We start from the raw sequence: 24,976 nt of genomic DNA, 5'->3' as shown, positions 1-24,976 counted from the left end.
TCCTTTTTTTTTTTTTTTTTGAGACAGAGTCTGGATCTGTCGCCCAGGCTGGAGTGCAGTGGCGCGATCTCGGCTCACTGCAACCTCCGCCTGCCGGGTTCACGCCATTCTCCTGCCTCAGCCTCCCGAGTAGCTGGGACTACAGGCACCCGCCACCCCGCCCGGCTAATTTTTTGTACTTTTAGTAGAGACGGGGTTTCACCGTGTTAGCCAGGATGGTCTCGATCTTCTGACCTCGTGATCCACCCGCCTCGGCCTCCCAAAGTGCTAGGATTACGGGCGTGAGCCACCGCGCCCGGCCACGAATGCCTTTTTATACTGTTATCAAAGAGCCAGGCCACCAGCGCCGCCACCAGCGCCGGTCTACCCTCACCAGACCGCGAAGCACCCTCAGGGCTCACGGCCCTCCCTCCAGGCCGGAAACGTCTCCGCCCGCTTCCGCCTCCCGAGGCAGCAGCCACTGCCCGAAGCAAAGATGGCGCCAAGCGCGCGGCGCCGGTGGGGACGTCACAGTGGTCGCGCGCGGTGACGCCATCGCAGCGCGCCGGGAGTGTGGCGTTCTGTGAGGAGTTCGGTGCCAACCTCTGTCACGCGGCGGCGGCTGCCGGGGCCCTAGCCGATTTCAACTGGAGCGGCGGCGGCGGCAACATGGCAGAGACCGCGGCCGGAGTCGGCCGCTTCAAGGCCAAGTGAGCCCGAAGCGTTGGGGCCGCGCGGGGAGGGAGCTGGTTTCGCAGCCGGCATAGCGGAAGTGCACGTGGGGTGGGCACGCATTCTGGTCCGTGGAGGCGAGAGGCTATGTGTGCGCCGGCTCGCGGGGTCGCGGACGCTGCGGTGATACCAGGCGGGAGAGCCGACCCCGACTGCTCTCGGGGAGGACGGCGATCGGAGCCTGGCCGCCGGGAGCAGCAGCGTGGGCTCATCGAGAAGCCGGCTGTGGGTGGAGTGGGGACCAGAAGTCCCGATGAGGGGAGGAAAGGGCTGAGCCTAGGTCGGGGCTGGTCCCGGGGGGCGGCGGGAGGCGAAGAACCACCTCTGAGCAGTCGGCCTGGGGACGTTTTACCCGCGATCTCTCTTCTCCAGGGAGCAGGTAGACAGCAGGAGAGGGGCGGGTCTGCAGAAGCCCAGGAGGCCCTGAGTTCTGTGCCCTGTCACTCCCCAAGCCTTTGTCGAACAGCAGTACTGGTGCCCCTGCCCTGGCAGCGCAGCCTCAGGGGATTAGCGTTTCCACTGGCAGCTCTGGGGCTTTGGTTGTGCCAAGCACTGGTAAAGGAAGGTCCCAGGCTGGCAGCACCGCCATGGGAGGGTCAACTGGGTGCGGGGGCTCAGGGGCTGCTTTCGTTTTGGCAGTCAGGCTTCCAGAAGCGCAGTGAGCCAGACCTTGACAACTGGGAAGAGAAGCCCAGGCCGCATACAAGGAACAGGGGGAAGATAGGAAACCCGTCCCAGAGGCTGCGACAGGAGCAATGGGGTGCACTGTGGGCCATGAGAGGGAAGGAAAGCAGAGGCAAGGGTGGCAGAAGCTCTTCTGGGCAAGGTCTGGAAGGTGTGTGGGCAGAAGGGAGGGTTTGATGCAGGGCAGTGACATCTTCAGTTATGCTCTGAAAGGTACCTGGCAGCAGGGTTAAGAGGTAGGTAGGGGAGGCCGGGAGCAGTGGCTCACGCCTGTAATCCCAGCAATTTGGCTCACGCCTGTAATCCCAGCAATTTGGGAGGCCAAAGTGGGTGGATCACGAGGTCAGGAGATCGAGACCATGGTGAAACCCCCATCTCTACTAAAAAATACAAAAAACTAGCCGGGCGTGGTGGCAGGTGCCTATAGTCCCAGTTACTCGGGAGGCTGAGGCAAAATGGTGTGAACCCAGGAGGTGGAGCTTGCAGTGAGCTGAGATCGCACCACTGTACTCCAGCCTGGGTGACAGATGGAGACTCTGTCTCAAAAAAGCAAGAAAAAAAAGAAGAGGTAGGTAGGGGGCCCAGTGAAGAGGCCAGAGTGGCTGACCAGAGGCTGCGATGGCCTGGACCAGGTGGAGGCAATGGAGAGGGAAGGAGGAGGGGCAGGAGTGAGGTCACAGAAATGACAGCTGCTCATGGGACCCGGGCTCTGGGCAAGCCTGGGGATGAAGGGAGGAGCTAGCGAGGGGAAGAGGTATGCCATACCTCAGGGATGAAGACACTGGGAGGATGTGCTCTGGGCTGGCTACCCAGGCCTGGCCACGCACCGCCGGCAGGGGTGTCCCCAAGGACCCCCCTGGCTCTCACTGGGGAATCCCTGAGAACCCTGGGCTGTTGGGCTGACTCTTCCTGACACAGGCCCACCCCCTGCTGCTTCAGGGATCACCAGCCCAGGTCTCCACTCTCAGTGACGGGGGTAGCAACAGCCCCCTGCAGTACTGCTGGTTCTACCCCATGCCCTGTCTCTGCTGTTGCCCAGAAACTCAAGGGCAGGGGACATTGGGGTCACCTCAAGAGGAGCACCCAACACAGGGCTGGGCCCTGGGGACTGAAGGGATGGGTGGTGCTCACTCGCCCCCTGCTCTCCTTCCAGCTATGCTGTGGAGCGCAAAATTGAACCTTTCTACAAGGGCGGAAAAGCACAGGTACCAGCCTGGGGAAGGGCGGGGTGGGGGCAGCCAGAGACCATGGGGGGTGCTGAATGTTGCCTGGCTGAGACCCCTCTGTCCCCAGCTGGACCAGACTGGCCACCACCTCTTCTGCATCTGTGGCACCAGAGTCAACATTCTGGAGGTGGCCTCGGGGGTCGTGCTGCAGAGTCTGGAGCAGGTGAGGGTAGCCTGGGTGGGTGAGGGGTAAGTGGAGGGGGCAGCCCACTCATACCATGCTCTGCACACCACTCTTTCCCCTAGGAGGACCAGGAGGACATCACTGCCTTTGACCTCAGCCCTGACGATGAGGTACGTGGGGCGGGGCCTGGAGGGGACCTGCTCCAGCGCCTCCCTCCCAGACTGAGTCCAGGAGGCTGTGAGCAGGGTATTGCTGCCCCTCTGCTGACCTGTATCCTCCCCCAGGTGCTGGTGACAGCCAGCCGGGCATTGCTGCTGGCTCAGTGGGCCTGGCGAGAGGGCAGCGTTACCCGCCTGTGGAAGGCGGTACACACAGCCCCCGTGGCCACCATGGCCTTCGACCCCACCTCCACGCTGCTAGCCACAGGTAGGGCCCTGCAGCACAGGTGGGTATCAGGCACAGATGCAGGGGCTTTGGGCATTCCACTCCCTCACCTTGCTTCCCTGCAGGTGGCTGTGACGGGGCTGTGCGCGTCTGGGACATCGTGCGGCACTATGGGACACACCACTTCCGAGGCTCGCCCGGCGTCGTGCAGTGAGTTGGGCGGGGGAGGAGGAGGGCAGAGGCACCGCCCAGCCTGCACAGCTCACCCATCCTGTCCCATCCGCCCGCAGCCTAGTAGCCTTCCACCCGGACCCTACACGCCTGCTGCTCTTCTCCTCAGCCGCGGATGCCGCCATCCGCATGTGGTCACTGCAGGACCAGTCATGCCTGGCTGTGCTGACTGCCCACTACAGCGCTGTCACCTCACTGGCCTTCAGCGCCAACGGCCACACCATGCTCAGGTCAGCAGTGGGCCCTGGTACGAGGGGGAGGCTTGGAAAGTGGGGGCCAAGGCTAAGACTTGACCTGAGGTTGCTGTTGCTACCCCAGCTCCGGCCGTGACAAAATCTGTGTCATCTGGGACCTTCAGAGCTGCCAGGCCACAAGGACCGTGCCTGTGTTTGAGGTGGGCATGCCTGGAGGCCAGGGCTGGTTGAGTTGGGTGGGGAGGGGGCATGACAGCAGCCTGTGACCCAGTTCGTCTCCAGAGCGTGGAGGCTGCTGTGCTATTGCCAGAGGAGCCAGTGTCCCAGCTGGGTGTGAAGTCCTCAGGCCTGTACTTTCTGACAGCCGGCGACCAAGGTGTGTTGGGCCGGGACACAGGCAGCAGTATGGGGTTGGGGAAGGCCTGTGGACCTGAGTCTCAGCAGCCCTGTCCCCACCCACACAGGCACTCTGCGCGTGTGGGAGGCAGCTTCCGGGCAGTGTGTGTACACGCAGGCCCGGCCGCCGGGCCCTGGGCGGGAGCTGACTCACTGCACCCTGGCCCGCACTGCGGGCCTGCTCCTCAGCGCCACCGCCGACCACAACCTGTTGCTCTATGAGGCTCGCTCCCTGCGGCTGCAGAAACAGGTGCACACTTGCCCTTGCTCTGTCTGGAGGCTGCGGGCACCAGCCCTCCTCTTGCACAGGTCCTGGCTCACATCTCCTGCCCCCTGCCGCCCTGCAGTTCGCTGGCTACAGTGAGGAGGTCTTGGATGTCCGGTTTCTTGGGCCTGAGGACTCCCACGTCATCGTGGCCTCCAATAGCCCCTGCCTGAAAGTGTTTGAGCTCCAGACGTCAGCCTGCCAGATCCTCCATGGCCACACAGGTGAGTGGGGCCAACCCACCTGACACCCTGGGACCTGCCTGGGTCCCTTGCTTGCTTCCCTTCCCCCATCTTGCTTTGTGACCTATACCTCCCCACAACATCTCAGATATTGTCCTGGCCCTGGATGTGTTCCGGAAGGGATGGCTCTTTGCCAGCTGTGCCAAGGTGAGGCACCCTGAGAGGTAGGGGCAGAGGCACCAGGCAGGGAGGCCACGCAGTAAGCCCATGGACCAGCCTCTCTCCTCAACTCCCTGTCCCCAGGATCAGAGCGTCCGTATCTGGAGAATGAACAAGGCTGGCCAGGTGATCTGCGTGGCTCAGGGTTCCGGTCACACACACAGCGTGGGCACCATCTGCTGCTCTAGGTAGTGAGTCGGGGCTGGGCCCAGGGGTGTCAGGGAGGTGGAGGCCCGGGCCTGCCAGCAGGGGCTGCCACTCAGGGAGCTGAGGAGGCAGCGGCAGCTTTGGCTTGCTCTGAGGGTCCAACCCAGAGATGTCGAACAGAACAGGACAGGACAGTCCCTACGTGCCTCAAGGGCAGTCCTCAGAAGTAGCCCCGGCGAAGTGGTTAAAGGGGGGACGGGCACTAGGCAGAGAGAATGATTCTGCACGAGGCCCAGGTGGAGAGGTGACCCCTGCATGTAGGCCTGGGGTCCTGTGGCTGGGGCTGAGTCACCAGGTGCTGCGGGTGGACAGTGTAGACAGGGCGTGATCCTACAGGTGCCTGGGGGTGACCCAGGCCAACCCGCATCCTGGGACGGTCCCCGTGGTCTGGACCGTGGGCTCCCAGGCTGGCCCTGTGGGGAGCTGGCCTCAGGACTGGCCGAGGCTCAGCTGTGTCTCCTCCTCTCCTGTTGGGCCACAGGCTGAAGGAGTCCTTCCTGGTGACAGGCAGCCAGGACTGCACTGTGAAGCTGTGGCCTCTTCCCAAAGCCCTGCTGTCCAAGAACACAGCCCCAGACAACAGCCCCATCCTCCTGCAGGCCCAGACCACTCAGCGCTGCCATGATAAGGTGACTCCATAGCCACTGGGGTGGGGGTGTGGCCAAGCCCTTGCTGGCGGGGGAGGGGGGGTGCTGAGCCACCACCTTCTCCCATTGCCAGGACATCAACAGTGTGGCTATTGCCCCCAACGACAAGCTGCTGGCCACAGGCTCACAGGACCGCACGGCCAAGCTCTGGGCCCTGCCGCAGTGCCAGCTGCTGGGTGTCTTCTCAGGTCACCGGCGTGGCCTCTGGTGCGTCCAGTTCTCTCCCATGGACCAGGTGCTGGCCACAGCCTCAGCTGATGGCACCATCAAGCTCTGGGCGCTCCAGGACTTCAGCTGTCTCAAAGTAAGCGGCGATCCAGGCCGTCCCCACCCCTCACCCTGGTGACATCTCATGCCCTACCCCCCCCCCCCGCCCTTTGCAGACATTCGAGGGGCACGATGCTTCTGTGCTGAAGGTGGCCTTTGTGAGCCGTGGCACGCAGCTGCTGTCCAGGTGAGTGGTCTGGGGCAGGGCAGCGATGGGGTGGGGGGTGGCGGGGTGACCTGCCTGACGCTGAGCCTCTCCCCACCCCAAACCCAGCGGCTCGGATGGCCTCCTGAAGCTCTGGACCATCAAGAACAACGAGTGTGTGCGGACGCTGGATGCCCACGAGGACAAGGTCTGGGGGCTGCACTGCAGCCGGCTGGATGACCGCGCCCTCACTGGGGCCAGCGACTCCCGTGTCATCCTCTGGAAGGTTGTGGGCCCCAAGGGCAGGGAAGAGTCGGGGTGGAGTGAAGGCCCCATCTGACCCCAGTCTGACCCCAGGATGTGACCGAGGCGGAGCAGGCAGAGGAGCAGGCCAGGCAAGAGGAGCAGGTGGTCAGGTAAGGCCAGGGCAGTGGCACCCGTCCTGGCATCAGCCCTGCTCTGTGCTGTAGGGAAACAGGCTGAGCACCAGGCTCGCTGCCTGCTGACTCCGATGGCTCTGCCAGCGGCCCTCAGTGGCCTCTCCCTCCCCTCCCTGCAGGCAGCAAGAGCTGGACAACCTACTGCATGAGAAGCGGTACCTGCGGGCACTGGGCCTGGCCATCTCCCTGGATCGGCCCCACACCGTGCTGACTGTCATCCAGGGTCAGTGCTCACCCGGGGGCAAGAGGCTGGGTCTACAGACCACTGGGCTCTGCTTTCCCCAGCTCAGCCTTCCCTCCTCCCACAGCCATCCGGAGAGACCCTGAGGCCTGCGAGAAACTGGAAGCCACCATGCTCCGACTGCGGCGCGACCAGAAAGGTTGGGGGCCGGTCAGGGTGGGTGGCCCGGCGGGCAAGGGCCAGTCATGGCACATTGGCTGGGCAAGAGGATGAGGGTCCTGTTGCCCACAGAGGCCCTGCTGCGCTTCTGCATCACGTGGAACACCAACTCGCGGCACTGCCACGAAGCCCAGGCCGTGCTGGGTGTGCTTCTGCGGCGTGAGGCCCCTGAGGAGCTGCTGGCCTACGAAGGCGTGCGGGCAGCGCTTGAGGCCCTGCTGCCCTACACTGGTACGTGGGCACAGTCTGGGGTTGGGGGATCCTGGGGGGCGTGTGGACTACCCCCCTGACCTCCTTCTGTCCAACCCCAGAGCGGCACTTTCAGCGGCTCAGCAGGACACTCCAGGCCGCCACTTTCTTGGACTTCCTGTGGCACAACATGAAGCTGCCTGTGCTGGCGGCCACCCCCACACCCTGGGAAACCCATAAAGAAGCGCTCCCCTAGCCGGTCCGGTCTCTCTCCAGTCCATCCTGAACCCCTGGAAAACCCATAAAGGCTGCTCTCCTAGCCGGCCCTGTCTCTCTGGATTCCAGTCCAGCCCCTACCCTGGCCAACACCCTACCTAGCCAGCCAGAAGGGCACTGGAGCTGATGGTCTCGGCCTTACCAAGCCCATCCCGCACCCTGGCCTGGCAGAGATCTAGCCCGCGGCTCCGCACGCTTAGACGGTGGGGGTCATTCGGAACAAGCTTTACTCAAGAGGAACAGCAAATACCCGCCTCCCGTCCTGTTGGCCAGGGAGATCCGCCCTCCGCACTCCTAGCCCTGGGATGGCGCGGTCCATCCCCCCATCGAGATCCTCGCGCTCACTGCTCCGTAGTAGGGTGCGCCACAGGCACAGGGTCCACGCACCCTCGGGACGGGCCCTGGCGCCCTGGGCGCCGCTCCAGGGCCCTGCGTGTGACGGTGCAGCAGCGGCTCTGGATGGCGCCCGGCGAAGGTCGGGTGGGCACGGTGGGGGGAGGGGCGGTGGCCGGGGAGGGTTCGGGGAAGCCCCGGGCCTCACCGGCCGGGTCGTCTCCTCCACGGAACCCCGTCCGGCTCAGGAGTGCACCCAGCCCTTCCGGCCGCAACAGCACCGCGGGAAGGAGGCCCTCCCGGTCGCCGTACCTGCGAGGGGGCGGGGTGTAGTTAGGGCCCCGCCCGCCCGCCTCGGCTAGCCTCCCCACCCACGCCCGCTCCCGCGTACCTGCACAGCCACCAGCCGCGGTCTGACGTTTCCAACACGCGCACGCGCGCCCCCGCGGGCACGGACAGCTCATCTGCGCGGTTGTTCTCGTAGGCACGGGAAGCACAGAAATGGGGACCTGGTAGTGGGTGCCTGGAGTCACCGCGGGGCAGCATAGGCCAAGGCCCGCCCGCACCCTTCTCCAAATTCTCCTTGCTTGAGTCTGCTGACCGCGGGGCCGCTCTAAAACCGGTTCGGGGTTTCCTCTAGGTGCGGAGACCAAGCACGGACTCCTGGGCCGCCCTGCCCGCGATGCTTCTGACCCAGTCTTGCCACACGGTCAAGCCGTAGTGGTGGCATAAGGGATGGGGTTAGGCGCATACCGCTGCTGCCTAGGGACGGGACTCCCTCCCGGCCCCGGCCCGGGGCCGCCGCCTCCAGGTAGGGCGCTGGAAACCAGGCTACCTGCTGGTCCTCGTTCTCCACCAGCCACCAGCCTGTGCGCAAGAAGCCGGCGGGGACTCAGATCTCGAGGCTCCCTCGGGTCCAGGGGCAGAGGAACAAATCCCTGGGTTATTGGCGGGCCCTACCTGAGGGGTGCCGCAGCAGCACGTCCAGGCTCTCCTGGGCCCGCGCCTGAAAAGGCCGATTCCGCGTATCCTGGGTACAGAAAGGCTGCAGGCAGCGCAGACTCTGAGTCTCCAGACTGTGGATGGAGAGGCGGCCCGCAGCACGCGAGACAGGCGGCTCCTCTGGGGTGGGCAGGATCACTCGGCTGGGAAGGGCAGCCCGCACGAGTGAGAGGTAGGCGGATGGGGAGGGTGAAACCGGAGGCGCCACCCGGCAAGACCGCCAGCCTCCCAGTCTCTGCCCTTATTCGCTGGCTGTTCCCCCCACCCTACATCTCTCCCAGCTCCAAACGCCGCTGCAGGCTGGGAGTTTGGGGGGAGTCAGGCACCTGCCGGGTGGCAGCGTGGGCTCCAGGTCCAGGGGTTGCGGTGCGAAGAAGCCAGTGATCGCCGAGCTCTGTGCCACACGCTCTGCAGTCGCCAGCAGCCTCCGAGAATAGGTTTCCAGCAGCTGCAGGCGCGCCAGGCCGCGGCTCGTGCGCCCCCCGTGTGCCAACAGTGGTGCATCTTAAGGCACCACAAAAACGTGCTGTGATACCCCGGTTGGGCTTCACTGGTCCCTGGCGCCCCAGGCAAACCACCGCCTTCCCCGCCCCCATACCCAGGCTGGCCTGACCGAGAAGCTTTGGGAGAACGCGGTCAGATCTCCGCAGCAGGCCCGCCTCCACCGGGAAGGTCTCCTTGAGGGTCTTCTGAGGGCAGGAACGGGGGCATTGGTCTTCCAGAGCCCACTGTGCACCCTTGGGAGGGCGGGGTCCCTCACCCAGATGGCAGGGGCTGGGAGCTTCAGTGGGGACGAAGGGCCTCCAGTGGGAGTCACTGATGGGGGGCAGTCCAGTGGGAGGCAGCCGGGTGGGGAAGCCGCCACCGTGGCATCAGGGTGGCCCAGGGTCACTTACCTTGAGCCGCCTGAATTCGTCCCAACTCCTGCGCACGAAGGTGTCGCTGCCGTCTGACCAGCGCACACAGAAGGCAAAGGTCTGGGGGACAAAAAGTTGGGAGTGCCTTGGAGGTGTTGGTCCAGGCACCCCCTTCCTATGCCTTGGGGCCACTAGGGACCCAGCCAGGTCTTACTTGGAGCCTCTTGATCTGCACCAGGGCTGCTCCTTGCACTGAAACTGGGTATCGGGGGCCTGCCATGACTGTGGCCTCCAGGCTGCAGACTCCTGAAATGGGTGAGGACCCTTCTGCTTCCCTGTGCTTGAGAGGGCTCTGGGGGACCCAGAAGACCGTCTGGGATACAATCTGGCAACGCCTCAAGCCTGTGGGGTCCTTGTGGAGCCGCCCCAGCCTAGTCCTTTGCAGCTTTCTTGCTGTCTCCCAAGCCCACGATCTGGGGGCAGGAGCACAGGGATTGGGGGACTTCCAGGCAGAGCTGCTAGGAGGAAGAAGAATGAGCTTTCCAGCCCTGGAGGCGTGCAAGACTGAAGAAGGGGTGGAGGGTAGGCGGAACTGCTGCCTGGGTCGCTCCTGCCTGCCTCTGGCCACTGGAGGAGGGAGAAGGCAGGGCTAATCAAAGTGCTGCCTGTCCTGCCCACCTCTCTGGATTCCCCGGCTCTGTGAGGTAATTGCCCTGCTAGGGTGTGTCCAACAACTCTTGTCTTTGAACTAGCCTGGGGATTTCTGTACAGAACCAAGGCCTCAGTGCTTAAAGCTTTAACTGCTTTGTCTGATTTAATCCTAATGCTGGAGGAAAGGTCTCTTAACGTCCGCAACTAATAGGTGAGGAAATGTGTGTTAAATGCGTAATTTTTGTGAGTTTTTGTGTACATGCTGGGGGAGGGGCAGACCTCACATGCTCACCCCAGGGGTTCCCCTGCAGTGAGGAGACTTGGGGTAGGAGAAAGAGGGCCCATCTGTGCAGTCACTGGCACTTGTTGGGTGGGGGTGGAGGTCAGGGAAGCGGTCACTAGGGCTGTTTTGAGAACCGCCTCTCAATTCATGATTTGCCATGACCAACTGCAAACATGGCCTGGGCAGAGGCCCGCTCAGGTGCCCGCCTCTCTGGCTGCTTCCTTATAGTTCAGGCTACAGAAGCCACATTCAACTCTGGCACACAGTGGTTCTTCCTGGTGCTGGGGTCACCAATTCTGTGTTGGGATGCCCCTACTCCAGCCCCTTCAGGGAGTGGTCAGCCTCTGGGGCATCCCTCCAGGAAGCTGCCCTCGCTGCAACAAAGGGCCTTTGTGTGTCTGTCCCTCCAGCACTCGCTGAGGCCCTCAAGCTGTCCCTGGTCCTGGCATGGGCAATGAACACCTGCTCACACAGGGCTGATATGCAGGGTGCCCCCAGCCAGCTGTCACCTTCTCCCTGATCTCAGCTGAGGGCCTAGCTGACCTGGTGGGGTCCAGCGTGTGAACCGAGGGGAGACCTTGCTCCCCTGGAAGACGGGAGAGAAGCTGGGGAGGATTTATTCAAAAGCAGAAGCCTAGAGGGATTCTGAGGCTGCCTCCCCACCCCAGCTGACAGCCCCTGCCCCACACCCCATCAGCCCTGCATGGTTTCCACTTTTTCCTCCCCTACCCTTTTTTCTTACCTGAATAGTACAGCCACCCCACCTCCATCCGTATGCTCCTCACTTGCCCCAACAAAATCCACTCCAAGGACAGACACAGTGCCTCTCACCTGTAATCCAAGCACTTTGGGAGGCCGAGGCAGGGGGACTGCTTGAGCTCAGGAGTTCAAGACCAGTCTGGGCAACATGTTGAGACCTCTATCTATGCCCCCGCAAAATACAAATATTAGCTGGCCATGGTGGCGTGTGCCTGTAGTCCCAGCTACTTGGGAGGCTGAGGTGGGAGATCACTTGAGCCTAAGCAGTCGCAGCTACAGTGAACAAGATCGTGCCACTGCACTCCACCCCGGGTAACGGAACAAGACCCTGTCTCAAAAAAAGAAAAAAAAAAAGAAATTCACTCCCCATATGATAGCCAGAGGAATCTGCAGCAAACTGAAATGGGATCAGATTGGGTAGCCTTGCCCAAAACTGTCTAGCATCTCCCCCCCCCCCCCCCTTTTTTTTTTTTTTTTTTTTTGAGGCGGAATCTTGCTCTGTCGCCCGGGCTGGAGTGCAGTGGCCTGATCTCAGCTCACTGCAAGCTCCGCCTCCCGGGTTTACACCATTCTCCTGCCTCAGCCTCCCAAGTAGCTGGGACTACAGGCGCCCGCCACCTCGCCCGGCTAGTTTTTGTATTTTTTTAGTAGAGACGAGGTTTCACCGTGTCAGCCAGGATGGTCTCGATCTCCTGACCTCGTGATCCGCCCGTCTCGGCCTCCCAAAGTGCTGGGATTACGGGCTTGAGCCACCGCGCCCGGCCCCCCCTACTCCCATAATAAATTCCCAATCCCCGTAGCTGCTAACCAAGTCTTGGTGGGTCCCTGGATCTCCTCTCCCACCTTACAACCCTCCCTAGCGTCCCACTGGCCTTTTTGTTCCTGCAAAATGCCAAGACCCTGCCACCTTGGGCTTGGTCTGGAAGGCGCTCCTCAGCTGATTCCTCATCCTTCAGATAGGGTCACCTCCTCAAGGAGGCCTTCCAGATTTACCACACCCTTGCATGGACCCACCAGTTCGTACGTGAACATTTATGAGTGTGAGTCCTTGTTTTTTTTTCCTGTCTTGACCACTGAATTATGAACAGAGGAGGTCAGGGAACAGAGCTGTGTTCCCTGCTCTGCCCAGCACCTGGAACAAAGCTTGGAACAGAGCACAAATAATAGCGGAATGGATAAATGAACGCAAGGAGGCAGAGGAATCCCAGAGGCCGCTCCAACCGGGAGCCCGACCCCTCATCCCAGATTCTAGGATCCGCGGCAGCCGGCGGGGGGCGCCGGGGAGCCCAAGGCACGCGCCAACCCTCTGCGGCCGCGCCCCGCGCTGCGTTGCCAGGCGCCCGTTGCCATGGCGCCGGGGCGGCGACAAGAGCCCAGAACCCTAGCGCGCGCCGCAATCTGTGCGGTCACGCCAGCCCCTCGCTGAGAAGGCGCTGGGCAGCCAGCGGGTGGGACGCGCCCCTCAGCGGAGGGCACAGAGCCTGGCCGCAGGCACACAGGACACTCAGAGCGGAGCGATGGGGGCGTCGCGGGCCGCAACACGGACTTTGCCTGAGTGTCAGCCCGGGTCCCCAGCGCGCCCGCGGCGCACCTTCCGCCGCGTACCTTCCGCCACACACTGCTCTTCTACTGGAGGAAGCGAGAGCGCCGCCACGGACGGCGCAACCACGGCGTGCGCCGCGGATCGAGGCCCGGGGGTGCCAGCAGGCTCCGGCCCTCCAGCTCCGTCCCTGCCACTGGCCCCGGGCCCGGCACCGCCCGGGTCCGCGCCGGGGCCTCTGGCTCCGCCTCCACACGGGCCCGCGCGCCGGCCCCCGCCCCCAACTCCGCCCCAAGCCCCAGCTCGGGCCCAGCCCCAGCGAGCACGGCGCGCGCCTCCGGCTACTGTGGCTGCGCGCTGGCCTGAAGGCTGACCTGGAGGCTCATCTGGAGGCCGAGCTGGCCCGGCAGGCCTTGCGCGGGCAACATGGCGGCGCCCGGCGAGCGGGGCAGCTTCCACGGCCGGAATCTCTTCTTCCTGCCGGGAGGCGCGCGCTCCGAGGTGATGGACGACCTGGCGACCGACGCGCGGGGCCGGGGCGCGGGGCGGAGAGACGCGGCCGCCTCGGCCCCGACGCCAGCCCAGGCGCCGACCTCCGAGTCTCCGGTCGCCGAGGATGCCTCCCGGAGGCGGCCGTGCCGGGCCTGCGTGGACTTCAAGACGTGGATGCGGACGCAGCAGAAGGTGCAGATCCCTGCCCGACTTCTCCCAGCCCCGCGCAGCCCCTGCCCCTGCCCCCGCCCAGGTGCCCCGGCAGAGCTCCACAGGGTTGCCTGTCCCTGAACCTTGCCCCCGGGTAAGCCCGGCCTTACAGCCTTCATCCACGCGTGGGTTGGATCGTCTGCAGGGCTTTGGCCGGAGTCCAGTGGGCCACCGGCTGGGCTGTAGAAGGGGGAGCTTTGGGCGCTTTTGTTCGGAGAATGAATTCACTCTTGGTCGGCCTGCTTCCGCAGCGGGACTCCAAGTTTAGGGAGGACTGCCCGCCGGATCGCGAGGAACTGGGCCGCCACAGCTGGGCTCTTCTCCACACCCTGGCCGCCTACTACCCCGACCTGCCCACTCCAGAACAGCAGCAAGACATGGCCCACTTCATACATTTATTTTCAAAGTTTTACCCCTGTGAGGAGTGTGCTGAAGACCTAAGGAAAAGGTAAGATGTGTTTGCACGCAGCAGAGCTTTGCACTGCAGCCTGGGCCTGGGGCTCCTAGCTGACGGTATAGCGGGGAACATAGAGAAACGGATGCAGAGGTGACAGAAGTTTGCTGAGGAGCAGGGACCTCCAACAGGTGAGGCCTGGGGCCATCTGAGCCTCCTCGTCTTGTCTCAAAAGCCAAACTGTTGGGATCTGCTGCTGAGTACTGCTCCTGCCACAGCCACAGGACTCCAGGAAGGGCTTCCCTGTATTGTCTGGCACTGAAGGCGGCTCCCCGCAAGTTAGGGAGGACTCCACTTTGCCTGACTTCTAGAGCAGGACTGCTGGTTTTAAAATCTTGGAAATCCACTGCTTTTGCCCCCAAGAGCCACCTCTTCCTCACTGAGGCATCCAAGAGTCAACACTGGCCCTTGTGGATGTTTCTAGACCAGATGTCTAGGGCAGAGTTACCATTGTTGCTGTAAGCCTGGGCAGTTAGAATTAAGTCTCTTGCTGAACTGAGGCACCAGGGCCTCCCTCAGGTGCTAAGAAACAAGTCCAGTTTTCAGTTACAAGGCTGTGCCCAGCCCCACCCAGGCCACACTCTGCCTGAGGCCAGAGACGCTGGATGCCGCTTCCTGGGTGTTAGAAGCTTATAAAATTGCCAGGTCTGTGCTGTGACGTCTTGCCTTGAGGCCTCGTTGGAGTTTGCCAAGCTCTCCAGGTGGGTGTTTGAGCAACCCTGGGAGTTCATCACACCCGGAAGCTGCAGGGTCAGCCCTGTTCTAGGAATTCCTCTCCCTTGGAGCATAAGGGCACTCCCAGGTATAGCTCACAGCAGTGCCCCAGTTGTCCTTCCTTGGGAGCAGACAGGGAACTGGCAGGGGCAGTGGAGCCGCTGCGTCCTCCCATTCTTTACTTGCTCTCCCTATGCAGGCTGTTCAGGAACCAGCCAGACACCCGCACTCGGGCATGCTTCACGCAGTGGCTGTGCCACCTGCACAATGAAGTGAACCGCAAGCTGGGCAAGCCTGACTTCGACTGCTCAAAAGTGGATGAGCGCTGGCGCGACGGCTGGAAGGATGGCTCCTGTGACTAGAGGGTGGTCAGCCAGAGCCCATGGGACAGGCTAGCCAGGCGCCTATGGAGTGGCCTGGTTGGAGAGGGGCAGGGCACTCATTAAAGTGCATCAGAGCCAGAGCCTGTTGTGTCTCAGTTGGGTGGTCCCCAGGACACTGCCCGTAGGGAACTGCCCTGCCCCTGTTAGGTTTGGAGCAGAAGTGGAGGTGCACACAGCAGGCACCCACTGGCCTCCTCCTCAGTGGAGGCCCCAAGGAGCTGCAGCTGAACTGCAGGTGAGGGAGGCAGGAGCAGCCTGGGCTGCCCCTTGGTATTCAGGATGTGGCTTCCTGCCCACCGCATACCCTGGCGCCTCGCTCGTCACACAGGAAGACAGCAGGCCTGGCTGGGCATCCCTGTGCCTGTCCCTGGAGGCCAGGCCATTGCCTTCCCACTCTGCAGCAAGGGATGCCCCTGCCCCCGATGGCTCTGTGCTGCTCACTTTAGGGGGCTCAGTTCTCCACTCTGCTCAGTCCCTACAGGGAAAGCTCAGGCAGGGTCTTTCTGAGGGTCCGCCAGCCGTCCTGCCCTCTCCCTGCCTGGCACATGCCTGCCAGCGTTGTACCATGCCTGTCCACAGGGGATTCGTGGGGCCCGCTTCCTCAGAGTCTGAAGCCCAAATGAAACGTTGAAGTGACCGAGGACCTGGCTGCAGTGTGTTTTCTGCTGGGGCTTATAGCAGTGGGCAGGGCTTGTTCCATCCCTGTGTGCCCAGCTGCATTTGCTGCTGGGGTCCTCGTTCCTCAGGAGGAGAGAGAGATCCCGAGGTGAGAGTGAGCTGGGAACAGCAAGGACGCTGATTGGTTGGGGCGGGGAGGCCAGAGTAGCTGATGCAGGGGTCCCAGGAGTACAGGGTGGCCAGACAGCACGAGGTCTCCAAGGCCCCAGCAGAGCTGTGGCTTGTACCCCCAGCTCCCCTGACAGGAAGTTCTTGGTGGGTTTGGAGCCAGGGAATGGCATGGAGTGATGTGGCTTTGAAGGGTCCTCTGGCTGCTCGGCTGGGATGAGGCAGGGAAGGGTGGAACAGGAGGACTGGTGAGGAAGCCGGGGCAGTCACCGAGTGACCACTGAGAGGAATACCCACCCCACGGCAGGGGCAGACGCGGGTACATTAAGGGGAGAGCCAGAGAACGCATGGGGTGAGGATGGAGTCCCAGGAGACTGCTGGGAGCTGCCGTGTGTGTCACAGATGGAGAAGGCTGTGAGTGCAGCAAGTTGAGGGGTGACTGGGACCCAGCTTTTGAGCCTCCCCAGCCAGAGCGGCCCAGCAACAGTGTTCTGTGGCCGTAAAACTCCAGGGACCTCTGTCTGCCAGGAGTCTCAGCCTTTCCCTGGGCGCAGGCCCACCTTGGCATGGCCTCCTCAGGCCTGTGTGGAGGAAGCTGACATGTCCCCACTAGATTGGCCCTTTGGAGCTGCTGGCTTCTGTAGAGGCTGCGCGGAGGGGCCAGGTGGCACAAATGAGAGAGGGGAGATGGGGGGAAGCCAGGAGAGAAGGTGTCCCTTCCTCGCCCAGACACAGCGCTTCTCTCCGGCCTTTCCCAAGGCCTGTGAGTGTCTCAGGAACCAGCTGGTTCTCTGGTAAGGCCGTGTTCAGCTCAGGAACGTACCGCCTGTATCTGCTGTCCCTCCTGCCCCCCACTCCCTCTCCGCCTTGCCTTTTTCCCCATCTTAAAGTTTCACTCCTGAATAAAACTTCACTTGCCTTTTTCCCCGTCTTCCTTAAAGTTTCACTCCTGAATAAAACTTCACTTTGCCTTAGAATCTGTTTTTTTTGTTTTGTTTTGAGACAGAGTCTAGCTCTGTCGCCCAGGCTGGAGTGCGGTGGAGCAATCTCAGCTCACTGCAACCTCCATCTCCCGGGTTCAAGCAATTTCTCCTGCCTCAGCCTTCCGAGCAGCTGGGATTACAGGCACCTGCCACCATGCCCTACTAATTTTTGTGTTTTTAGTAGAGATGGGGTTTCACTGTGTTGGCCAGGCTGGTTTTGAACTCCTGACCTCATGATCCGCCCGCCTCAGCCTCCCAAGATGCTGGGATTACAAGCGTGAGCCACCGCACCAGGCCAGAGTCTGTTTTTTTGGGGCATCCAGGCCAGTGGAACTCTAGTGCAAGGAAAACACCAGCTCTGGCTTGAGCTGGTGTTCCAGAGCTGTTGACACGCAGACCAAAGGAACCAGCCCAGAGGGAGGAGAGACCTCAGCAGGATGGTACCCTGGGCTCCTAAGGCTCACAGGTCACAGAGGAGGGACCTATGAGGTAGGAGGAATACCAGGAGGGAGGAGAGACCTCAGCAGGATGGTACCCTGGGCTCCTAAGGCTCACAGGTCACAGAGGAGGGACCTATGAGGTAGGAGGAATACCAGGAGGGAGGAGGACCTCCAAGTGGGGCACAGTGGCTCATGCCTGTAATCCCAGCACTTTGGGAAACCGAGGTGGGCAGATCACTTGTGGTCAGGAGTTTGAGACCAGCCTGGTCAACATGGCGAAACCTCGTCTCTACTAAAAATACAAAAAAAAAATTAGCTGGGCATGGTGGCGCACCTGTAAACCCAGCTACTCCAGTGGCTGAGGCAGGAGAATCGCTTGAGCCCATGAGGCAAAGGTTGCAGTGAGTCAAGATTGCACCACTGCACTCCAGCCTGGGTAACAGAGTGCAACTCTTAAAAAAATAGAATTGAGCTGACAGCAGCATCAGACTTGCCCTTGGGATTGGCCTGGAGGTCAGCGTAGGGTCCAGCTCCACAGGGTCGATGGGTTTTTCTCCCCATGTGCAGAGACGAGAGATTATAGAAATAAAGACACAAGACAGATAAAAGACAGCTGGGCCCGGGGGACCACGACCACCAAGACGCGGAGACTGGCAGTGGCCCCGAATGCCAGGCTGCGCTATTTATTGGATACAAGACAAAGGGGCAGGATAAGGAGTGTGAGCCATCTCCAATGATAGGTAAGGTCACGTGGGTCACGTGTCCACTGGACAGGGGGCCCTTCCCTGCCTGGCAGCCGAGGCAAGCGGAGGGAGAGAGACAGCTCATGCCATTATTTCCACATATCCGAGACTTTTAGTACTTTCACTAATTTGCTACTGTTATCTAAAAGACAGAGCCAGGTGTACAGGATGGAACATAAAAGTGGACCAGGAGCGTGACCACTGAAGCACAGCATCACAGGGAGACAGGCCTCCAGATAACTGCGGGCGGGCCAGACTGATGTCAGGCCCTCCACAAGAGGTGGAGGATTAGAGGCTTCTCTAAACTCCCCCAGGGAAAGGGAGACTCCCTTTCCCCGTCTGCTAAGTAGCAGGTGCTTTTCCTTGACACTGACGCTACCGCTAGACCATGGTCTGTTAGGTCCATTTGGTAATCGGTGTCTTCCCAGACGCTGGCGTTACCGCTAAACCAAGGAGCCCTCTGGTGGCCCTGCCTGGGCATAACAGAAGGCTCACACTCTTGTCTTCTGGTCACTTCTCACCATGTCCCTTCAGCCCCTGTCTCTGGCCTGGTTTTTCCTAGGGTATGATTGTAGAGCGAGGATTATTATAATATTGGAATAAAGAGTAATTGCCGCAAACTAATGATTAATGATATATATAATCATATCTATGATCTAGATCTAGTCAACTTATTTTATGTATTTGATTAGACTGAAACAGCTCGTGCCCTCAGTCTCCTGCCTCGGCACCTGGGTGGCTTGCTGCCCACAGGTCAGTGGCAACCTTGAGTTTAGGTGCTGTGCCGGTGGGAGCTGATTCTGCCAGGTCTCGGAGAGAGAGGAGGGTGTTGCAGACAGAGGATGGAAAACTGGAGTTTGCTGCTAAAGGAAGCAGTAACATGAGGCAGCTAGAGGGGAGGTGGGGTCAACAGTGTTTGGCTTTTTTTTTTTTTTTTTTTTTTTTTTTTTTTTTTTTTTTTTTGAGACGGGAGTCTTGCTCTATCGCCCAGGCTGGAGTGCAGTGGCCAGATTTCGGCTCACTGCAAGCTCCGCCTCCCGGGTTTACGCCATTCTCCCGCCTCAGCTTCCCGATTAGCTGGGACTACAGGCGCCCGCCACCTCGCCCGGCTAGATTTTTTGTATTATTTTAGTAGAGATGAGGTTTCACCGTGTTAGCCAGGACGGTCTCGATCTCCTGACCTCGTGATCCGCCCATCTCGGCCTCCCAAAGTGCTGGGATTACAGGCTTGAGCCACCGCGCCCGGCCGTGTTTGGCTTTTTAGGAGAAAGTGCAGCATGTCTGCGTGCTGATGTCAGCGATGAAGTAAAGGAGGAGAATGGATGACATGGAGGGGCAGTCTGTGGGGGACGGGTGAAAGGGGTTGGGGTCGAATGCACAGGTGTGATGGACCTGGAACACAGTGAGTAGTCCTCTGGCAACACCTGCTCTGCCCACCTGTGCCCAGCAAGACTGAACAAAGAGCTCCAGACCAGAATCAATGAGTTCCAGGGGGGCTGGGCCAAGCAGCACCATCTGTGCCCCGGGTTGGTGTAGCAGGGACCTGGGTTGCTTATCTGAGGAACGGTGGCAACAGTCTGCCACTATACAGGTAAAGCGCTTGGCGCTATAAATGCTCAGTTAGTGCAGACATCTCAGTGCTCTAGACGGAAACCTAGGAGTCATCTGAACTTCCAGCCTGGTAGGAACATGAGGAGAGGGACCTTGTTGCACCCAGGGCTGGGGTCTGTGGAGGGGACCCAGCAGGAAACAGGGCAGCCAGGCACCACCGCCACCTGACTCCTGGTCTCTGATGCCTCTCCCTGCCCTCGAGTCCAGACTAGGTGCTTCAAGTGCGCTGGGGAGACCCAGGAGGAGGGAGGGCATTAGGAGTGCCAGCACCTGGCCGCGGGCAAGGAGCAGAGACACGGAAACCAACACTCCCAATGGCACTGGCCACGGTGCCTCTGCCCCTCCCTCCACAGGTGTTCCTGGGGCCGACGCCTATCTTCCTACCAGACCTTCCCCGCCAGAGGCGAAAACCTGCTGAACGAGCAGCTAGAGCACAGTGGGGGACCATAGTAAAGACCCCAGTTATCCATCTGGTCTTCCTGGGACCAGGGCCAGGGAGCCAGTCCCCTTTCCCGTAGGATGGGGGAAGATGCTGCAGCCCGTGGGTCTCCTACCCCTTTACTCCCTCACCCAAGGGCCCTTCGCAGAGGAGCGGACTCCTCCTGTCTGTCCTCCCGGCTACAGCAAAGTCTGCGCCCAGCGCCCGCGCCCCACCCAGCCCCATGGGGACCTGGCTGGAGGGTTCCTGAGGATGGCCTCGATCTCGGCACCGGGGCAGGCAGGTGCGGGTGGGGGATGGGAAGCGGGCGCGGCAGAGCAAGAGGAAGGACCCGGCCCCGCGCGCGTGGACCCAGTGGGGGGCGCGGGCTCGGCCCCGCCCCATCCCGCGCGTCCCCGCCGTGGCCGGCGCGCGCTCCCGGGAGGCGGCGGCGGCTGCGGCGTCGGTAGCATCAGCATCAGCATCAGCATCAGCGGCAGCGGCAGCGGCAGCGGCCTCGGGCGGGGCCGGCCGGACGGACAGGCGGACAGAAGGCGCCAGGGGCGCGCGTCCCGCCCGGGCCTGCCATGGAGGGCGCCTCCTTCGGCGCGGGCCGCGCGGGGGCCGCCCTGGACCCTGTGAGCTTTGCACTGCGGCCCCAGACCCTGCTCCGGGTCGCGTCCTGGGTGAGTGGTCCCTGCCCGGGCTCCCGCTCCCGCCCCTGCTTCACGACCTTCAGGCCCCTACCCACCCCTGCCACCTTCCCCCTGCCCCCTGCTTCTCGCCCCGCAACCCACTCACTCTCATCCTCGCCGGCCCCTCCCCCGCCGGCCTCAGGTTGGGGTGACGTCACCGGACAGGGCGCGCCCACCTGCGGGCGGGGGAGGGGCCGGCGGCGCCGGAGAGACCTTGAGAGGTCACCGCCGGTCGCCCCTACCCCTATCTCCTCCCCGGGTCTAATTCCAGTCCCTTTCCGCAGCCCTTACTCCGTTTTTCCTGTTCTCGTGACCTGGAAGCAGGGACGGGGTGGGGACGGGATTCGCCTAGGGGCAGAGGAAGGGGGCTACGGGAATCGAGAGAGACCGGGCAGCGCCTCCCCTTCCCCCGCACACACACCCTCGGGGCTCCTTGGCAGGGAGCCTGGCCCCTGGCCCCCAGGTCCAGCTGTGAGTTGAGGGAGGAGAGGCTGGGCTGGGAGGGCTTCCTGGAGGTGGTGTGGGAGGCAGGTTTGGGGGCAGCCTAGCCCACTTGGGCGTCCCTGGGAGGGCCCTGCTGCTCCTTCCCTCCGGCAGGGGAAGTGGCAGTTGGGTGCCGAGCTCTGGGTTTTGTCCTGGTGGCAACCTCTGGGCCAGCCGCACCTTGGCGCCTGTCTTGGAGGAGGGCGGTGCCCATGGTGGGGCAGGGGGCTTTGGCCTCCCCTGCGGAGTGGCTCTGACCAGACCGGGAGGCAGGACGCTGCGTTTTGGTCCGAGCGCATGTACCGACTTGTGGCCCACTCTTGGGGGACAAGTGCATGTCCCGGCTTCCCCCTCGGCTTGGTCTCTCGGAGCTGGAGCGGGAAAGGAGCGAAGGGGTGAGGTTGAGGCTGGAGATCTTTTCTTGGAAACACATGGCTGCCCCATGCAGCCCTGGTTAAAATGACCGCGGTCCCCCTCATGCCTGTCTCCCTAACTGGTGGGCAGGAGGCATGGAGGTCTGACGGAACCCCAGAGGTCAACGGTGTCATCTTTTCAGCCCCAACACTTACAGGTGATATTAATAATCAGTCACGTGGGGGCCGTCATCCCTCCGGTACTCACCGCGTGCAGGAAGCTGGGTGGACGTCTCTGTCCCAGCATTCCATGAGCTGTGCCCGTCACCCTATTTGCATGCTAGAAACAGGCCAGGCAATTACCAATCGCGCAGGGCGCAACAGCCCCGCTGCCCCCATACCCTCCCTCCCGCCCTGCTCTGCCCGCCCCATTCTCACCTCCCCTTCGCCCTGCCGGCTGCAGCCTGGGAATCGCGGGCCCAGGTGAAGGTTCCTGTTCCCACACTTTTGAGTGGGCTCTGAGGGGACTCCACGGGCCCACGCGGTGCAGAGTACCTGGCTTGAATCAGCCCCAGCTTTTGTCAGCCATGTGATCCCGGACAAGTCACTTCACCTGTTGGAGCCCGTGTCCCCTTTTATAAAGAGGATAAGAACAATGGCGATCCCACGGGGACTTTCCCAGGATTTGGTGAGGGAAGGCATGTAAAGTGGCTGTTTAACACAATGCCTGGGCATAGTAGATGCTCACTAAACGGCCCGTGTTGTCAATAATTACAAAATACGCGAGGGTTTGGGAAAGGAAGAGATGACACCGCCCCCCACCCAGATACGGGCCCGGGAACGCAGGGACAGGCCCGGGGCCGTGGGCGCTCGCAGTGGGCTCGCAGAGGTCGGGTTGCTGCAGGGCCCTGAGCGCCGCGCCGCACGCAGGTGTTCTCCATCGCCGTCTTCGGGCCCATCGTCAACGAGGGCTACGTGAACACCGACAGCGGCCCCGAGCTGCGCTGCGTGTTCAACGGGAATGCAGGCGCCTGCCGCTTCGGCGTCGCGCTGGGCCTCGGAGCCTTCCTCGCCTGCGCCGCCTTCCTGTTCCTCGATGTGCGCTTCCAGCAGATCAGCAGCGTCCGCGACCGCCGGCGCGCTGTGTTGCTGGACCTGGGCTTCTCAGGTGGGCGGGGCCGGGACGAGGAGCTGGGGGATGGGCGGGGCCTGAGGCGGCGAGCGTCGACGGGCCTCCCGGGTGGGCGGGGAGGGGGCGGGGCCCGGACCGGGAACGCCGCTGGACTTCCTAGATGGGCGGGGCCGTGACGAGGGGCGGGGACTGAGGCAGGTAGTGTCAACAGGCCTCTCGGGTGGGCGGGGCTGGGCGGAGCCTGGACGGGCAGCGCCGCGGGACTTTCTAGGTGGGCGGGGCCGGGGTCTGGGCGGAGCCTGGGCGAGGAACGCTGCTGGAGCTCCCGGGTGGGCGGGGTCAGCGTAGAGGGAGGCGGGGCCTCGCGCCACGCGGCGAGCCCAGGTGAGATGCCCCAAGCCTCGGGCCCACCGACGCTTCCTCTTCCGGGCGAGGCCGCCGTGGGCCCCCGCGTGGAACGTCGCCCTGACCCGCCTCACTGCCCGCAGGACTCTGGTCTTTCCTGTGGTTCGTGGGCTTCTGCTTCCTCACCAATCAGTGGCAGCGCACGGCGCCAGGGCCGGCCACGACGCAGGCGGGGGATGCGGCGCGGGCCGCCATCACCTTCAGCTTCTTCTCCATCCTCAGCTGGGTGAGTGCGGGGCCCGGGAGGGCGGGGCGAAAGGACCGGCGCTCGGCTGATCCCGGCTGACCCCGCTGACCCCGCTGACCCCGCCCCCGCGCAGGTGGCGCTCACCGTGAAGGCCCTGCAGCGGTTCCGCCTGGGCACCGACATGTCACTCTTCGCCACCGAACAACTGAGCGCCGGGGCGAGCCAGGCCTACCCCGGCTATCCGGTGGGCAGCGGCGTAGAGGGCACCGAGACCTACCAGAGCCCGCCCTTCACCGAGACCCTGGACACCAGCCCCAAAGGGTACCAAGTGCCCGCCTACTAGCGGCTGGCAGGCACAGACCAGGGCTCCAAGGCCACCCCACCAACGCAGGCCCCAGGATCTCCGGGACCTCCCTTGGGTTCTTCCAGCTCAGCGCCAGGGATATAGTGGGTGGCCACTTTGGGCCATCCGAGGCCAAGAGGGGGTGGACCCTCGCGTGCCCGGGCTGCCCCCTGCCAAGTTCCCCCAGTCCCTCAGCACCTGGCCCCAGGACTAAGGTCCTGAGAAAGGGATAGCACTGCCCAGGATGTGTGTCCCGAGCCCGGAATGGACTGGCTTGGGGAAGGTATTCCCTCTCGGGCCAGCCACCCTGCGGCTCACCTGCTCACTCCAGGGTCGGGGGTGCAGCTGCCCTCTACGATCAGCTGCAGGAGCTGCCCAGGACAAAGGGGACAGGGGAAAGACAGCACCCCCGCCCCGACACTGGGATCCTGGCCACTGTTCTCATCCCGTATTCCTGTGGGTAGTGACTGTCTCGTTTCTGTCATGGTGGTGCGTTCCATCTGGAGCCACTCCACTTTCTCTCACAGGCTCCTAGAACAGCCCGGCCCTGTCAGTGTTGTGATCGTGGTCCAGTCTTCAGGTTTCACCTCCTAGTACCCCACAAGCTGCTCCTCTGTCTGTGGCCCCGGCCCCTGCCCAGGTGTGGGTGGTTCTGGCCAGGAACGCACCAGGTAGCTGTGGGCTAAGACACCAGCCATGTCCCAGCCCTTCGGTAAGACCTTGCCAGGGGAGGAGAAGGATGCTTGGGTGCCAGGCAAGACAAGCCCCTCAGCAGGAGAGAGGCCCAGAGGCTCCAGCTGGCCACCGTGTCCCACAAGATGGCCCCTGTGCGGTTCCCTTTACCTTGGCTTCCTGGACCAGTCCCTGCCTCTCCACCTGCACCCTGCTTCCTGGCCCAGTCCTAGGTTGGAGTCCCTCTGCGTAGCTGACTTTTCATGCATTGCTCAAAGCTGGCTTTTCACATTAAGTCAACACCAAAGGTGGTTGCCACATTTCATCAGACAGACAGACACCTCCCTCTGGAGTTGCAGTTGAGTGACAACCTTGTTAAATTGTAGCCTAGACCAATTCTGTGTGGATATTTAAGTGAACATGTTTACAATTTTTGTATATATCACACTCTCTCCCTCTCCTGAAAGACCAGAGATTGTGTATTTTCAGTGTCCCATGTTCCAACTGCAACTTCGTTACAATAAAGACTGTAACTGAGCTGACTGTGACCTGGAAGCTCCTGGAATCATCTCTACCCCTTCCCTTCCTGGTGCCAGGGATTGGGATCTGAGAGGCACCAGGGCCCCACAGGAAGGGACGGGGAGGTAGAGGCCAGGCTGACCCCCAGACTCTGGAGGCTCCAGGTCCATAGATCCCCACCACCACGTGTCATACTAGTCTGGTTCTCTGAAATGCTGGGGAGTCCCCTTGTTTGTTTTTTGTTGTTTTTTTTTTTTGAGATGGAGTCTCGCTCTGTCACCCAAGCTGGACAGTGCAGTGGTGCGATCTCGGCTCACTGCAACCTCTGCCTCCCGGGTTCA

The 24,976-nt window shown here is 62.2% G+C and overlaps 4 protein-coding genes across 14 annotated transcripts; 3 read left to right on the top strand and 1 right to left on the bottom strand.

Annotated features, from left to right (window-relative positions):
* The first annotated feature begins 477 nt into the window (after positions 1–477).
* Positions 478–7,427, top strand: TBL3 (transducin beta like 3). 2 transcript variants are annotated; one of them, XM_010387848.2, is made up of 22 exons: positions 478–689; positions 2,549–2,600; positions 2,689–2,784; positions 2,868–2,915; positions 3,030–3,171; positions 3,255–3,339; positions 3,420–3,590; positions 3,679–3,754; positions 3,837–3,930; positions 4,019–4,200; positions 4,298–4,439; positions 4,546–4,604; positions 4,701–4,804; positions 5,305–5,452; positions 5,544–5,774; positions 5,854–5,924; positions 6,012–6,168; positions 6,240–6,298; positions 6,442–6,545; positions 6,631–6,702; positions 6,795–6,953; positions 7,034–7,427. In XM_010387848.2, exons 1-22 carry the CDS (start codon positions 649–651, stop codon positions 7,165–7,167), a joined length of 2,427 nt encoding a protein of 808 aa, XP_010386150.2. In that variant the 5' UTR covers positions 478–648; the 3' UTR covers positions 7,168–7,427. The 2 variants fall into 2 exon arrangements, with proteins under 2 accessions (XP_010386150.2, XP_010386149.2); XM_010387847.2 differs by having other exon boundaries at positions 551–689; positions 2,549–2,784.
* Positions 7,397–12,805, bottom strand: NOXO1 (NADPH oxidase organizer 1). 10 transcript variants are annotated; one of them, XM_030924999.1, is made up of 10 exons: positions 12,678–12,805; positions 11,056–11,400; positions 9,594–9,852; positions 9,419–9,499; positions 9,121–9,211; positions 8,849–9,026; positions 8,481–8,665; positions 8,274–8,387; positions 7,912–8,029; positions 7,397–7,832 (listed from the first exon to the last, which is right to left on the bottom strand). In XM_030924999.1, the coding sequence occupies exons 3-10, from the start codon at positions 9,657–9,659 to the stop codon at positions 7,529–7,531; spliced, it is 1,137 nt and encodes a 378-aa protein (XP_030780859.1). In that variant the 5' UTR covers positions 9,660–9,852; positions 11,056–11,400; positions 12,678–12,805; the 3' UTR covers positions 7,397–7,528. The 10 variants fall into 10 exon arrangements, with proteins under 10 accessions (XP_030780859.1, XP_030780858.1, XP_030780861.1 ...); XM_030924998.1 differs by having other exon boundaries at positions 9,594–9,894; positions 11,145–11,400; XM_030925001.1 differs by having other exon boundaries at positions 9,594–9,685; positions 11,145–11,400.
* On the top strand, positions 12,760–15,506 carry GFER (growth factor, augmenter of liver regeneration). The gene is made up of 3 exons (XM_010387849.2): positions 12,760–13,296; positions 13,566–13,762; positions 14,682–15,506. The coding sequence occupies exons 1-3, from the start codon at positions 13,039–13,041 to the stop codon at positions 14,842–14,844; spliced, it is 618 nt and encodes a 205-aa protein (XP_010386151.1). The 5' UTR covers positions 12,760–13,038; the 3' UTR covers positions 14,845–15,506.
* Positions 15,507–20,433: 4,927 nt separating this feature from the next.
* SYNGR3 (synaptogyrin 3) lies at positions 20,434–24,664 on the top strand. Its single transcript, XM_010387908.2, has 4 exons — positions 20,434–20,532; positions 22,308–22,545; positions 22,998–23,140; positions 23,235–24,664. The coding sequence occupies exons 1-4, from the start codon at positions 20,434–20,436 to the stop codon at positions 23,442–23,444; spliced, it is 690 nt and encodes a 229-aa protein (XP_010386210.2). The 3' UTR covers positions 23,445–24,664.
* Positions 24,665–24,976: the final 312 nt, after the last annotated feature.

Source organism: Rhinopithecus roxellana, chromosome 20, assembly GCF_007565055.1.
Source record: "Rhinopithecus roxellana isolate Shanxi Qingling chromosome 20, ASM756505v1, whole genome shotgun sequence".
In the NCBI taxonomy this organism is placed as follows: domain Eukaryota; kingdom Metazoa; phylum Chordata; class Mammalia; order Primates; family Cercopithecidae; genus Rhinopithecus; species Rhinopithecus roxellana.
This window is presented reverse-complemented; position numbering and strand designations above follow the sequence as displayed.

Coding starts and splice junctions, on each gene's coding strand:
- NOXO1 (XM_030924999.1), bottom strand. CDS start 9,659: ATGGCAGGCCCCCGATACCCAGTTTCAGTGCAAGGAGCAGCCCTGGTG. Junction 9,500..9,593: donor TGCAGATCAAGAGGCTCCAA/GTAAGACCTGGC, acceptor TTTGTCCCCCAG/ACCTTTGCCTTCTGTGTGCG. Junction 9,027..9,120: donor TCTCGGTCAGGCCAGCCTGG/GTATGGGGGCGG, acceptor TGGTGCCTTAAG/ATGCACCACTGTTGGCACAC.
- GFER (XM_010387849.2), top strand. CDS start 13,039: ATGGCGGCGCCCGGCGAGCGGGGCAGCTTCCACGGCCGGAATCTCTTC. Junction 13,297..13,565: donor GGATGCGGACGCAGCAGAAG/GTGCAGATCCCT, acceptor CTGCTTCCGCAG/CGGGACTCCAAGTTTAGGGA. Junction 13,763..14,681: donor GCTGAAGACCTAAGGAAAAG/GTAAGATGTGTT, acceptor CTCCCTATGCAG/GCTGTTCAGGAACCAGCCAG.
- SYNGR3 (XM_010387908.2), top strand. CDS start 20,434: ATGGAGGGCGCCTCCTTCGGCGCGGGCCGCGCGGGGGCCGCCCTGGAC. Junction 22,546..22,997: donor GCTGGACCTGGGCTTCTCAG/GTGGGCGGGGCC, acceptor CACTGCCCGCAG/GACTCTGGTCTTTCCTGTGG. Junction 23,141..23,234: donor TCTTCTCCATCCTCAGCTGG/GTGAGTGCGGGG, acceptor GCCCCCGCGCAG/GTGGCGCTCACCGTGAAGGC.
- TBL3 (XM_010387847.2), top strand. CDS start 2,551: ATGCTGTGGAGCGCAAAATTGAACCTTTCTACAAGGGCGGAAAAGCAC. Junction 4,605..4,700: donor TCTTTGCCAGCTGTGCCAAG/GTGAGGCACCCT, acceptor CCCTGTCCCCAG/GATCAGAGCGTCCGTATCTG. Junction 5,925..6,011: donor GGCACGCAGCTGCTGTCCAG/GTGAGTGGTCTG, acceptor CCCCAAACCCAG/CGGCTCGGATGGCCTCCTGA.